At 29.5% G+C, this 14,687-nt stretch overlaps 1 protein-coding gene across 1 annotated transcript; it reads right to left on the reverse strand.

Moving 5' to 3' along the window:
- Window positions 1-2,055: 2,055 nt before the first annotated feature.
- LOTGIDRAFT_172561 (hypothetical protein) lies at window positions 2,056-14,035 on the reverse strand (the record flags this gene model as incomplete). Its single annotated transcript, XM_009049453.1, has 8 exons — window positions 2,056-2,120; window positions 5,638-5,671; window positions 5,751-5,875; window positions 6,977-7,175; window positions 7,510-7,677; window positions 7,957-8,170; window positions 8,517-8,866; window positions 13,997-14,035. The coding sequence occupies 8 exons, from the start codon at window positions 14,033-14,035 to the stop codon at window positions 2,056-2,058; spliced, it is 1,194 nt and encodes a 397-aa protein (XP_009047701.1).
- Window positions 14,036-14,687: the final 652 nt, after the last annotated feature.

The raw sequence follows: 14,687 nt of genomic DNA on the forward strand, positions 1-14,687 counted from the left end.
TTTCAACATAAAAATTAAATAAAAAAGGTTTTAAGTCCTACTTTTCTGCACCCAATGGGCTAATCAAAATGATCAATGCTATGCAGAGTGCAATGAGGGAAATTTTGCACAGACAGCAGAATTAGCCTTTTCTTTATCGATTTCCAACTAAGTTCATTCAAAATAACAAAATCACACTAAGTATTTGACTGAATCTCAACAATATAAAAAAAAGCCTCCCCCATTATCTATTAAAGAACATTAATAAAATCATTATAAAGATGTTTATTTAGCATGCTAAGAATCAATTATAGTATTTGTACAAGTATGGTATGCTAAATCAGCAGTTTATCTATTGTTTCTACAGAAGATTATGTATTGTTAAGAGGATGTCCAATCAATATAATCAATGATAAAAACAGGTGTATAATAGTACTTGAACTTAACTTTACTATTACAATCAATAATATAGTACTCTTACTATTATCAAATTACATTGAAAACTTTTCTTTCTATATTGATTTTCTGGTCTTCAAGTTCATTACTGTATTCATTGCAAAAAAAAATTAGAAAAGGCTTATATCAAGCAATTCACCTAGGTTACACAGTCTGATTTTTTCAAAGGATAGAAAAAACCAATATGGTCATGTGAGAAATTCCTATTCATAAGAATCCAAGACAACTAGGAATTATTGTCATGGTAAAATTTTCTTCAGTTTGCACAATTTCTTTGTCTGTTCTAATTAGCTCAAAGTTAAGTGCTTGGCAACATATATCATGTATTAATTTATAAGTACATTTTGAAATATCCCATCTTGATAAATGCAACAATTTGAATGGATTGAACACATTCAAATACAACCAATCAAAACACTAGACAGAACAACAATGTTTACAGTCTGTCTGTAGAAGGCTTTAATTAACTGTATTTGCAAGTGCAAAATCTAATCAAATCACTGCTTCATGAAAGAAGAAGTGCCTAAAGATGTCAAAGTTTGAAGAAGTTGTATTAGCTTGACATAGTACAATATTATTTGTTTTGACAGGGTTATATTAACCATACCTTTAATACTTAAAAAATGTGGACCACAGCCGCGGCATGGGGATGGTAAATATTCAAGATTTTGGGGCAAGGGCAATAACTCTGCTTCTAAAGGTCAATAATAAATCAAATTCGAATTTGATCTTCGTTTTATGAATATGTATACACATACCTAATTTCATTTGATTCCTTCAAACACTCTAGTTTTTAGAGTGTTTACAAGCAATTGATGTTGATAGAAGCACTTACTGTATAGAGGTTAAAGGGCGATAACTCCTCAAAACTGACGTAAGAGGCCTAAATCTTGAAAAAGCCTTAAATCTAATCAGAAGTAAACTAAACCTTCTCAAACCTTTAAGTTTAGGTCCAATAACATCCATTTTAAGTTTCATCAAAATCGGTTGAAAACTAAAAGAGTTATAGCATATTCAAGATTTTGAGGCAAGGGCAATAACTCTGCTTCTAAAGGTCGAAAATAGCTAAAACTCGAATTTGATCTTCCTTTTATGAATATGTATACACATACCGAATTTCATTTAATTCCATCAAAAAATCTAGTTTTTAGAGTGTTTACAAGCAAATGTTGACAGATGGACGGACTGAAAGACAATATACGTCCACATAGAGAGATGTGGGTGTATAAAAATAAACAGTCTATTTTATTTTAGAATAGAATTAATAGTTATTGAAAATATACAAGTCAGATTTATTATGCTCATTATTACTAACTATCCGATAGGTAATGGATTGTTGTTAGTATTTTGAATGGAATCAGGATATACAAAAAGAAATGACTATAGAGTACTGCAAGTCTTCAACACTACATCAAGACAATTTAATTATGCCATGCTAACTCAAATAACCTTTAAATCATCAATATTTTTATCAATAATTGATGATGCTATATCACGGTACTTATCTAATATTAGTTCTACCTATTGTTACTTACTAATTATTTTTTATACCATCAATAACACTAATGACTTAATACGGGTTGACTAGTACAGACTTACTTTATAACTTTCATCATTTTATCAGAAATTACCGATCAGAAAACAGTGTGTGGTAGCGAGAGATTTAGATGGTTTGTCTACCAATACTGTAATAATATTCAATGATGTAATAAATGAGTAAGTTATATTAATTATGATGAGTAAGGGTATAAAATGGAGAATTCCAACAATTAGTCACAAGATACTATCCTGGTGACTAAATGACAACAGAGATGCTTACTTTTATCAAATGAAGCAAAAAACGCTTTATGTACGATAAGTTATATAAGACTATCCAATATAGGCAAGCAGTGATTCAGGGGTTTAGACCTTTAGTGATTTAAGGATTATACAAATACAGTATTAGGTAAATTCAGATTTTGGATTACAAAATACCGATCTACTATTGTGTGCTCCGGCTAAAATTTTCAAGGATTATAGGAAAGAAAAAAAAATATATGGAATCAAGTTCGATCAAAGTTTCTCCATTTTGAATTACCAATATTTCAATTACTATTATTCAAATTTAACATCAACTACTGTAGTAAAGTGTAAATGGAGTAATACAATATTGTGATCTCTATAAGGATAATATCAGCTGTTTTCAATTTATCTGAATTATTCTACAGAATGATTAACAGTTCATCATGGTTGTACACTGATATCTGATCAATATTCAACTTATTCATCATTAATATGTAAGTATTGTTTACTTAAAGTAGCTATCCTGAATAGATTTGAAATCAAATTTATGACATAAAAAGGTCAATGCATAAATTACCTTGATATTTTTTTAAACCATTCTATATTGTACAAAATCTTAGCCATTTAGTCTTCAGAGTAAAAAAGTTTATTTCCCTATTTATAATTGCTCATATTAGTCTTGGTTATCAAGCAGTCAAATTGGACATTAAGGAGGTTTAATATGAATTTCTTTTTTAATATTTCTTTTCTATCAAGAGAGCATGAAACTTAATGGTGTATTTCCTTAGTGGTATTTATGTATTAAGTGATTTTCAGCAAAATCGTGAAATTCGCATTTTAATATATTCTCTTTCACTTCTTTTTTACATTTCATTTTTTTTTTATCTAGAATAATATTTTACAGTAAAAAGAAATTAATATTTTAACATCAATCAATAGTTGAACCAATTTTATTATTGCTTCATTTTTTAACACGTTTCATACAACATCCTGACAACTGAAAGGCAACATATGCATCAGACGTCACAAGTGTGTGAACACAAAGATGAGAAAAGAATCAATAATTGTAGACTGTATGACATTACAAATAAAATATGTTTCATTAGCAACGCAGGAAAACACTTTGTTCCTCTCTTTCTTTTAGAACTTAGTAATTAATGATTAAAACCCTTTCAACTTGCCTTGTTCAACAGTTTTTATTGGTTGATTTTCATACAAGATTTTTATTACAGGTAATTATAGTGTGAGTAGAATAAAATATAAGAGTTAAAATATTCTATTGATTTACTACTTTCACTTTCCCTTTGTTCTTTACTTTTACTACTCCTATAACATACATATCCGGTATAACATGGGTTCGTTGTATATAACATACATGTACTGTTACATTACATATTATATTAAACTAATTAGCAATATCCAAATAGAGCGTGAAACATGTTATTCAAGTCCTATTTCAAATTTCAATATCGCTCTACAATTCATGTATTGAGCACTATTTTAACAATGGAAATATTGAACGAAATATTCCAATATTTTTCAAATCACTGGCAATTCTTATTGGTCAAGACAAATTCCAATTTACAGAAGGCCTACATTATGTCTTTAATCTTGGAATCATGAATGTGCTCTCAATATATATCTACCACATTTTGAGAAATTGTGAAATATTGCAAAATATTGCAATAAAAAAAAATTAAAGAAAAAATTCCTGTTAAAGCATTAGATGTGGAAAGATTTGGGCTTTACATGACAAAAGCATAAATCAATTTAGAATTTGGCTGGTTTGTGTTATCAGTCTACAAATTAACTTCATTTTTCATGTATTAATCTGAAATCTGTCACAACACAGTGATAAAGACTAGAGAGATTGAACCAGCCTCTGATGAGTAGAATTAATATGAAGGAGAATGATTAACTGAAAGAGGAGCCTGGGTCAGGAACACTATTCCCCGGAGCTTACAGACCATAATCACTTAATCAAATTTCACCACTACAACACACACACACTTCAGCTATTCTTTGAACAAAGAATTTTGTCAAACAAAGGAATTTAATACTTGTATTGTTATTTCAAGTTGTTTTGTTCTTTCTAAGTGTTAAATGTAAGGGAGATTATTTGAAAATTGTTCAAACGATTGTCATTTTAACAATCCTCAATATTTACAAATATTAAGTTTAGAATCTGTTTCATTTTCTGAAAACTCTCTGATGAGCTCTTAAATCATCTTGGTTTAAATCACATTTTCCTAGTTTTTCAGCTTCAAAATAGTACTGAAGCTCTATGTGTTTCCTTAGGTTGATGAAAATGCTAAATAATATTTTTAATACATGTTCAATGTCTCATAAGACTTTTTCAAAAAATGTGGGTCATTTTCATACACCATTTCGTGAAGAAAAACTAGGCTATTTGCAATGTACAAGTACCAAAACTTCATATTATTAGGGAACTAGGGGACATTCTATGGAAAATTATATCATGAAGATTTTTGAAATGACTGAAAAAAAAATGTTTCTATGACAGCATATAACATAATATTGAGTAAATACCATAGTTAATAACTTATAGAAAGAAATCTTACAATCAATCAGTAATGGAGAAAATGTCTAATAATCACACACTTACACAAGAAACACAAGGGAATTCACATGGCAATTTCCTGTCTACTTCAGTATCTTTTAATGTCAACATGGCAAGCAGATGCACTTAAAGCATTACATGTTTTTTACGTAATTGTGGTGTAGGCAAAAATCTTTTACTTGTGGTAAGAGACAGAAATTCTTTTTTAACTTGACACTGATAGACTTGAGGTCAGCTAGGGATGGTAAGGGCTAGTTGTGATCATAATTTCGAGTTAAGACAGAGTTGTGTCCCATTATTCTTCACATGACTTGTATGCATGGTTGTGTGATTCAAAGTTTGTTATAAGATACAAAACTGAAAATGCCAACAAGACTGTGAGTGCATGTTCAAAAGTTTCATACTGTGTATCTCTACATTGTCGTGTCATTACTGTGATTTTAATTTGTCAGCTTTCGCTTTAGTTTACAAAGTGTAAATAAATTTCAATATGTGTTGTTGGAAGATGTTTCTTTTATTTTTGGTTTGTTTTTTTAAATGAACTATATCTAATACAACCAATGCCTATTGTTTAGCCCCGGATTCAAAATTACTTCCCTTTTGTTTTTCATTTATGATAATTGAAATGTCAACTCTGAACTAGTACTGAGTGTTGAGATTGTCTTTGGGTTGAAGAAAACTTCAAAGAGTCATTAGCATGAATAATACATAAGTTTAAAATGTGTCATTTGACTGTGTTATTCCTGAACTTTATATTTCTATGGACCAAACGACATTCTAATCAAATACACTTTTAAAAATTTTACCCTGTGCAATGACAGTTTTAAGATATTACATACCTTTCATTGAATGTGGTTTAGGTAAACAATCTATCTGTAAGGCACATGACCATTTATTATGTAATTTAATAATAATATATCTAAGAATATTAGTATGGTTATAAAGTACTAACCTGATGTTCACGAAGTTTAGTTTCAATAATATCAACAGTCCAATCAGGATGTACAGTAAGAGATACTAGTCTCTGTTCAATAGCATTTAATGATTGTCGTAGACTGTTCAAATCACTTTCAAGATCTGAAAAATATCATAATATATTCATGTTTTAAAATTTAAGACACTTTCCTATAAACTAAGAAATAAACAATAAATAATAGAAATTGGGATGAGAGAAAATAAAATGGTTTGACATATTTAGGATGAAAATGGGATGAGTACAAGTAAAATGGTTTGACATCTTTAGGATGAAATTTGGATGAGTAAAAGTAAAATGGTTTGACATATTTAGGATGAAAATGGGATGAAATGTGAAATGTTATTTTTATAAAATGAAATTTGTGAATATGATATGGGATGGAACATAAAAGAACAATTTATCATTGCAAAAAAATTGGATCATTAATGTTTTTTGAGTAAAATAGAATTTTTGTTATGTTGAATTAGTAGAATCAAGTATTATTTTATTATTTTAAGTATTAGATTAAAGTAGAATAATGATATTTAGATTGTCAATATCAACAGTGGTTAATGAGTGATGTTAATGATATCATTGAAATGCCAAGCCCAACTCTTAACCTTTTACCAGGCAAACTTTTTATCTTTTCATATGTGATCAAATTTTAGTTCATAGAAGAAAATTAATAAAACCAAAACCCATAGCAAGCAAAGCTTTGTTTATTTCTAGAAAAGCAGGGAATAAGCATGGCAAACTGTAAGAATTAGGCTCGGAATCTCTTTCACAGATGATAATGAGGTTGAAAAACACGCCCCTTCACAAAAGAGGTGGAAGACAGAAATAAACAGAGAGATGACTTAATCAGAGTTTTCTCCCTTGGATCAATAATAAAGCAGAATCATTTCTGCCACCTGCAAGAATAGATATACTTACACTTGCGTAATTCTGAAATTTGTAGTAGTAGACACATATAATTTGAGCAATTTATTTAAAAGTTATCTGTTTTTTTTAATCATGATTGAGATTTAAACATTCTTTGTTTGAAAAACACAAGACACAATTTTATGAAATCAAAATCGAAAGATTGCAAAAATATGTCACAACTTGTGATGATTATTTCCTATAATTTGAAAATGGAAGATTTTTTCAACTTTCTTATCATATAAATAAGGTGAAATTTGATGCATAATTTGACATCTAGTGAAAAGGATAAAGAAGCTTACCTCTCATCATTGTTTTGCGGTCTGATTTGGTGTTTTTGGTAGCTATGGCTTTCTCTACGGCCTCCCATTGATTATTGAGGAACTGGAGACGAGCGTTTATTTCATCACTCATATCAGGATATCGTAGTTCTAGTTGTTTAGCGTAATCATTAAACATCTGTCTTCTAGGACATCTCTCTAACATTTCTTCATGGTATGACTGAAAGATTGATGAAAATTTACTTTCATTTTCTGTTTATCCAACAGTAAGAAATATTACAAGCAATATATATTTGCATTATAAACAGAGATCAGTTCAGTCTTAAATTTTTTAAGTGACTGTTTTTACTTGAATTTGACCACTTGTTTGATGTGTAACAGATAGCATTCATATGCTAATAGATTTAACTGTTTTCACAAATAGCTTCATTTTCACTATGTAAATAAATAAGATATCCACTCTAATTTTTATCAAGATGTTGATAAAACAATTCTATATTTCACACCTGATACATTTAAAAACTCGTATATAGTATGGACAGGGGATGTCTTACCTGATTTAAATATTTCTCGGAATAACTGGAAATATTTTTAGTCATAGCTGTCTGAGCTTGAGATAACCAATCAGTGAGCTCCCGATATTGCTGTAGAAATTCAGCAAACGAAACTTTAGGATGCCCTGCGAAATCTTGGTCATCTAACATCAGATCATTTTCAGTCAGCTAAAATGTAACAATATAAGAATTAAGTTTATATAAATTATCTATAAAAATATTTCTTCAAAACTGAAATATCTAAGTCGTAATATAAGATAAATTCTTCCAAATTCCCTAAGCAGTAATTATGGTTTTTTGAGTACTTATTCATGTACAATTGTTTCAATTTCCTCTCAGTAAGAATTCACTGAGTTTCAAGGAATAGTTGTGTTATCTTCAATGTTTATCATTCTTAAAATTGAAATTTTCAACACAAAGACAGGTCTGCTTTAGAAATTTACTCACCTTGCATGCCTCTATGATTTCTTTATCCATCAAATAGTTGTAATTTGATTTGATGGACTTCCATAGAGCGTCTTTCTTGTATCGTTTTTTAAATTCAGAGAGAGTTTGTGGACATGGTGAAATAGTACCAGTAGGTGTACTACTACGACTTCTGTTATCTTCTATTAAATCTAGAAAACTTGGTGATCCTGATCGACTACTGTAAACACTAGATCTGAAATATCAACAATCCAAACATCTTTATTTCATAAATTAAAGGGAGGTAATTTCTTTGGAAATTAGTTTGGATTTGTACATGATTAAAGGTATATGTAACTGTACAAGATTAATGTAAACAAAACAATTTCTCTTTCTTACAACTGATAACAGTTTCAAAAGGGAAACTTTCTCATATTTATCAAATTTGTAATTCTTAACACACATTTTCACATAAAACTTGGGTTACCTCCACTACTATTTGAATTTTGCTTTATAAAATAGATGCTCTAGTTGTAGATCATAATAAAAGTACTCCAGATTTAAATATGCTACCACAAATTATACAATTAATGGCTGCCTACCTGTTACTTAATGTGCCTGAGTTTTCATCATTCATTCTCCTCCTTTTAGCATCAGTTGGTAAATCTACATCAAGAAAATCTTGTCCTAATTTTATTGCTACTTCTTCACCTTTACCAACCATATCAATATTTGCTTTGTTTAATTCTTTCAGAGGCTCCATCTTGTTTTTCTGATGTGGTTGGACGTCAACAAACCTGGCTGTATTTTTTTCTAGATTAACGGCTCTAATCTTTCCACCATTTTGACCGTCTTTGTTTAGGGATCTCAATAATGTCTCTTCATTCCATCCATCTTTATTCTCTTTCTTGTCCTCGAACGTCAACCGTTTTCTTGGGTCACGAAATCCGTCCTGAAAACAGGAGTATGCTAAATCTTCACAAAAATCATTTTTCTTTGAAGAGTTGCGGAAGGTGACTAACTCAGTTTTGTTGAGTTTATCAAATTGTTGTTGGGAGATTAGAGAGTTTTTTAAGAGATTACTGTTATTTTCTTTTTCAAACACTGACCACAAATCTGGTCTACTGTAGGCTTGTTTCTCCAGATTTTTATGTTTAAACCTTCCTCAAGTAACAAATATCTTCAACACTAGATTCAAATGTTAGGTTGGCCTGGTAACCAAGGTATCTGCTTCAGTTTTTTCACTTCTGACACTACAATCTGAAAATATAAAATATCAATATACAATGTCTGCACATCAATTTCTGAAAAAATAATTATTCAAGAATATCACATTCATTGAATCTCACTTCAGTATGATCAAGCCATTTCACTGACCACTTCTGAACTCAAATTCAAATAAATATATCTTTAAAAGTTAGTTCAAAAACATTTCCTGCTATAAACACAGCAACTGATGTACATTCATTTTTATGTGTTTTAAGAGTTTTCATGTTATTTAATCAGAATTCAACCTCAAACCACATAAACTCCTAACAACAAGACGTCAGAATATAAAACAAATAACAGGTTTTTTTTATAAGTTAGCTAATTAAGAAAAGAATTGTTACTTTTCTATCTTTTATATAAATAGCAAAAATCTTCAAACTTTTCTTTTGTTTTCAGTCAATTGACCCTCAGGACTTGCCATTTTCCAACTACCTAAGGATATTTATATTTTGTCTTTACACACATATAAGATTTACACAAAAATTCTGCAATACTGTGATGGGAGATAAGTAAAGTACATAATTTGTCATTTAAAACTGCATTTAATCTGGTTCAGTTAAAAACATACTTTCATATTTTAATCAGAAGGACATTCACACACGATCACGTTTTAAGTTTATAATTCCCTCTTTAAGAGATCACAGTCGAAATAGACTTTTATTCCTTTTCTAGATTTTTCCAATCTACAAGCGTAGGCCTATAAGTATATTATCCAAATCAATCTTGGCTCAGAGCAAAATCTAGCAACGTATTTCCTTGTAACATATTATTATGTTGTGTTATATATAAATTACTGTGTAATAGTTAAAATATATCATAAGAAATATGTTACAATATATTTATCAGAGTATATCAGTCTAATACTAGTCTAAATTCCACAATTATTGATTATTACTCTACAGCTGATATTAAATAGAGACAGATAGTCATATAATTCTTACTATTTATCATGATATCATATTGACTTATATATGTCCTGCTTCAAAAAAAACTTTATGGTCTTTATGCAATGTAATATACTATAAAGGAAGGTATTATTGTGACATTAGCCTACTCTTTTTAAATTTGTAGCTATCCAGAGATCTTTAACGTGTCAGTAACAATTAAGATCTCTGTTTAATGTACAACCTAAATGACCAAATTGACCATCATCACTGACAATGTTAGAAAATTCCTTCTTCAACTCCTTAAAACACAAGAACAAAAATTGTTTGAAAATAATTGAAAAAAAATTCTAAAGAAAGACTAAAATGCCTATAGTAACAGTCTATAAATAATCATAATAATATTCTGTTAATGGGAGTATTTGTTATTTCAGCTAATTAAACTCACAGAATTTACTAGGTTTTAATTCTGGAATTTTATAAACTAGATGAATAATCATTCAACCCTATGATGAGTAAAAAAGTGAAAAGTTGAACATTTGTATGTATATGGACTGATGATTTCTAGTCATGGCTGGTCTACCATCACTAAAATATTTATTATTTAAAAAGTCAATAATATTTCTACCTCTATTTCCCATGTAAACAAACAATTGTTATAAGAGACTATTTCAATTCTATCAGGTCTTTTTATCAGTCAAAGAGAGAGTAATTAACAACTCCTTCTGACCTTTTCACCTGTAAATTGAACAGTGTTTTGAAATGAAGCAATGAATGACAAGCCACTAGTTGTTTGTGGTTTTGTCAGTATCTTGTGGACAAGGAATGAGTCATCACTAATCAATATTATAGAATACAATACCAACTAATTCTGTAATTGACATCAAAGTTATGGTGGGTCCATCATAAGCTCTATACAATATCAAGTCTTGTGTGATTTGATCATTTGTTCCTCCAATGTGTGACCATAGAGAATGCAACTTAATTACTTTAATTACTTTAGTGTGCATCTCAGTAAATAGTAACAACAATTAATTGCAAATATCTGTAGAATTAAATGTTTTTATCAGCCATGTCTGATTGTCTGTTGATCTTCAAAATGTACATAAAATTCAATCCGTTGATACTATTGTATCAAAATGAACCATTCCAAAATTGGAGCGTAAATTAGGTACGCATGCACTGCAAATATAAGCCTGAATGTGAAAATGCATTCTGTTTCAAGAGCAGTATGTAGTAAGTATGATAGATTTTAAAATGTTGTAAATAACTAGCCATCTGGGTAATATTATAGATAAAGATTTGCTTTAATTTCATGCTACAGGCTATCATTTGAACCATAATAATCTATAACATTCCATCATCAATGCAATACTGATCAAAACAACATTAAATACTGCAGTGTTATTATAGAAACTGTAACAATACCAGATTGTTTAGAATCTGTATCTTGTTACACTGCAGATAATGTAATTGAAGATTGTGTTTATCCAAAGACTCATACATAACAGGAAACTAACATTAATTATTAACAGTAATAGGTGCTTATCAAATATAATAAAGTGTTAGTTATACATATTTTTCACATCTTTTTAAGCTACAATGAAACCAAATTAACTCTTTATCAAATATGTCAATTTATAACATTAATCTCAATACAAATCTTTAATACTTAAAACAAGCAATATTACTAAGTTCATTTTATAAATAAATATTATTTACTATGGAGTCAGTCGTTGATCAGTTATTGCACTAAAAAGACTGTATACTTAACTCACAAGTAATGCCAGAATTTCAGAAAAAAATACCATCATTTCTCTACCTTGAACATCTTAAAGTCACTGAGAAAGCTTATATTCCCCATGGATCACTAACTACTTACTAAAAACAAATTTTAACCGTAAATTCTGATAAAACTAAGATTTATATTTCACCTGTGGTTAAATGCTTTAAAAAGTTGAGAAATGAATTAATAATATACCTTGGTATTTGTAAAGAAAAAGTGATTTACCAGCAGGAGATACTTAAAAGTTTTTCTACCAAGTCTGTTCATGTTTTCAAATGTGAAGTATTTTACCTTAAATTACCCGAGTAACAGTTTAAAAGTTGTTTAAAAGGCAACCTTAACTGACAAGTAACAATATACATAACGAAATAAGGTCACTGTCTCTTCCTATATAACTCATATAAGTATCTTCCTGCTATAATTTCAGAATCTATTTTAGTACTGTTAGTGGATATGAGTGTGAGTTATATGTCATTAGAATAGTAATTTATGTCTGGTCTGTGACATTACCCATCTTTGACTATTAACAATCATTCAACAAATCTTAAACATACTAAAGTCTGAACAATAAAGAATTCATGAACTTGTCAATGGTATCAATTAAGACTTAAAAACCATTTTAAACGCTTAACTTAATATGGCTTCACAAAAAATATTGGATCAAATAGCAAGTATGAGACTTCTCACGACATGATCTAATTCTAACATTAACTTGTATGGTTATTGACAGAGATGAGATAAAAACTACACAAGAAAATGACAATAATGGCAACATCAAACAGAGACATGTTAACTTAATTTCCTATTATTTAAAGAAATTCTATAAGAAAACTGTTAAATATGCTGTGTTCTCCATGTGACATCTCCGTAAAAAAATTTCTCTGGTTTTTAACGGATGAAAATACAGTGTCAATTGTTTTTATATTCATGAGGAATTTCAACCTAAAAAATTTATAAACAGTATCAACTCACCTAATCTATCCTTAAAGCATAAGATTGTACATGAATTTGGGTCAAACTTTCTAGAACTTAATAATGGAGTAAAATGGACATAAAATTGATGCATAAAATTTTCCAAATTTACCTTACAAAATACGAAATAAAGCTTCACTCTCCATTGTTACACTTCCTTCTGAATATTTGACAAACTTGACAGTAATGTCACAAATAGTTTATCCACTCCTTTTTTTAATCACTATCTTATATTAAGTTATCCCTACATTGGTAACCTTTCATAAAAACGCCAGATTATAAACAGGAGACAATTTATCAACTTTCACCTGAATATCTACTTCACTTTCTTGTCTTATTATAACAATGTCATTACAATTTAGGTCATCAGGTAACTATAATATTCTTGTCACAACTACTACACAATTTATCATTTTAAATTCTTACTCTGATATCTAGGAGATTGCCAAGTGTTTTAAAAAGAATCAGGTACATTGTTTTCATTTCAGGAACTTTATTAAGTGTCCATGAATCATGCTGTTAAGCTTTAAACTCTCAATTAAAAGTTGTCTATCGTGGTTCAGCAGGTTAATCGCGTTTGTTCTGAAAGTTTATTACAGAGGTTATAAATTTCATTTCAGTTCAGATGGTTCAATACAGTTCTTATTCAGTTCTGTTCAAACAGTTCATTACATTTCTTATTCAGTTCTGTTCAAACAGTTCATTACATTTCTTATTCAGTTCTGTTCAAAAACAGTTCATTACATTTCTTATTCAGTTCAGTTCAAACAGTTCATTTCACTGGTTTTAAATTTCATTTACTTCTGTTCAGAAGGTTCATTACACTGTTTGTTTGCATCTAATCAAAAGGTTCATCACTGATCTTTTTTACTTCTGTTTAGAAAGTTCATTACAGTTCACTACATGGTCTCTATACATCTATTCAGATGGTTCATTACACTGTTCAGAAGGTTCATGTCAGTTCAGAAAATCAATGACATACTGTTCAGAAAGGTTACTATACTCTACATACAATCTAAAACTACTACTGTTCAGGCCTTTCGATGGGTCACTGTTTCATTAACAAAATGTTCCTTCAGTGACAAACAAGACCAAGCTGTCGACCCACTGATCATTGTGTATTCCCTTGATCACTTTAACATACTCATGTCAAGTATCATGACAGCCCTACCTTTTGATCTTGACCCTTAACAACAAATATGGCTGCCATATGTACCATCAAGATTTAAACAGTGTAAATTGTTTCCTAATTTATCAAACAAACACCAATATACTGATAAAATAAAACTAGCCATCTTGAATTTCAAATAACCTACACAGATGGTGGTCATTTGTAAGTGGCTGGCTGTATTAAGTGGGTCAAATTGAGACCACCAGGATCTGAACTTGATATTCTAAATCCATTAAATCAGACTGAATTCCAGTAGTTCTACCTATACTACAATCAAATATATATGAAAAATCATTGGTTTCTTTATTCATCTAGTGATGTAAACTGACAATTATTCAAGAATATTTGGAAATTTTTGGCATGCAATGTAGAAATGAGCAGTCATTGGCACAAACTGAATCAAAAAAATATATACCAGTAGACGCTTGCTATCCATTAAATCAAGTCAAAGTGACAACAAAACAACCAAAATTTCATCAGCAGGATATACGTGATTTCATTTTATAAGGAAGTTCATTTGAAAAAAAGTATCATGTCACAAAATAGGATATTATTCACAATCTGGTTTTTATCTTGACAAAGTAGGAAATCAATTACTGAGATAATTGACTAGAGTTTAATAAATAATCAATATAAAATACCTTTAACAATAGAATTTATTCTCACTGCCAGTATATTGTTACACTAATTG

This window comes from Lottia gigantea (assembly GCF_000327385.1).
Source record: "Lottia gigantea unplaced genomic scaffold LOTGIsca_136, whole genome shotgun sequence".
Classification (NCBI taxonomy): Eukaryota; Metazoa; Mollusca; class Gastropoda; family Lottiidae; genus Lottia; species Lottia gigantea.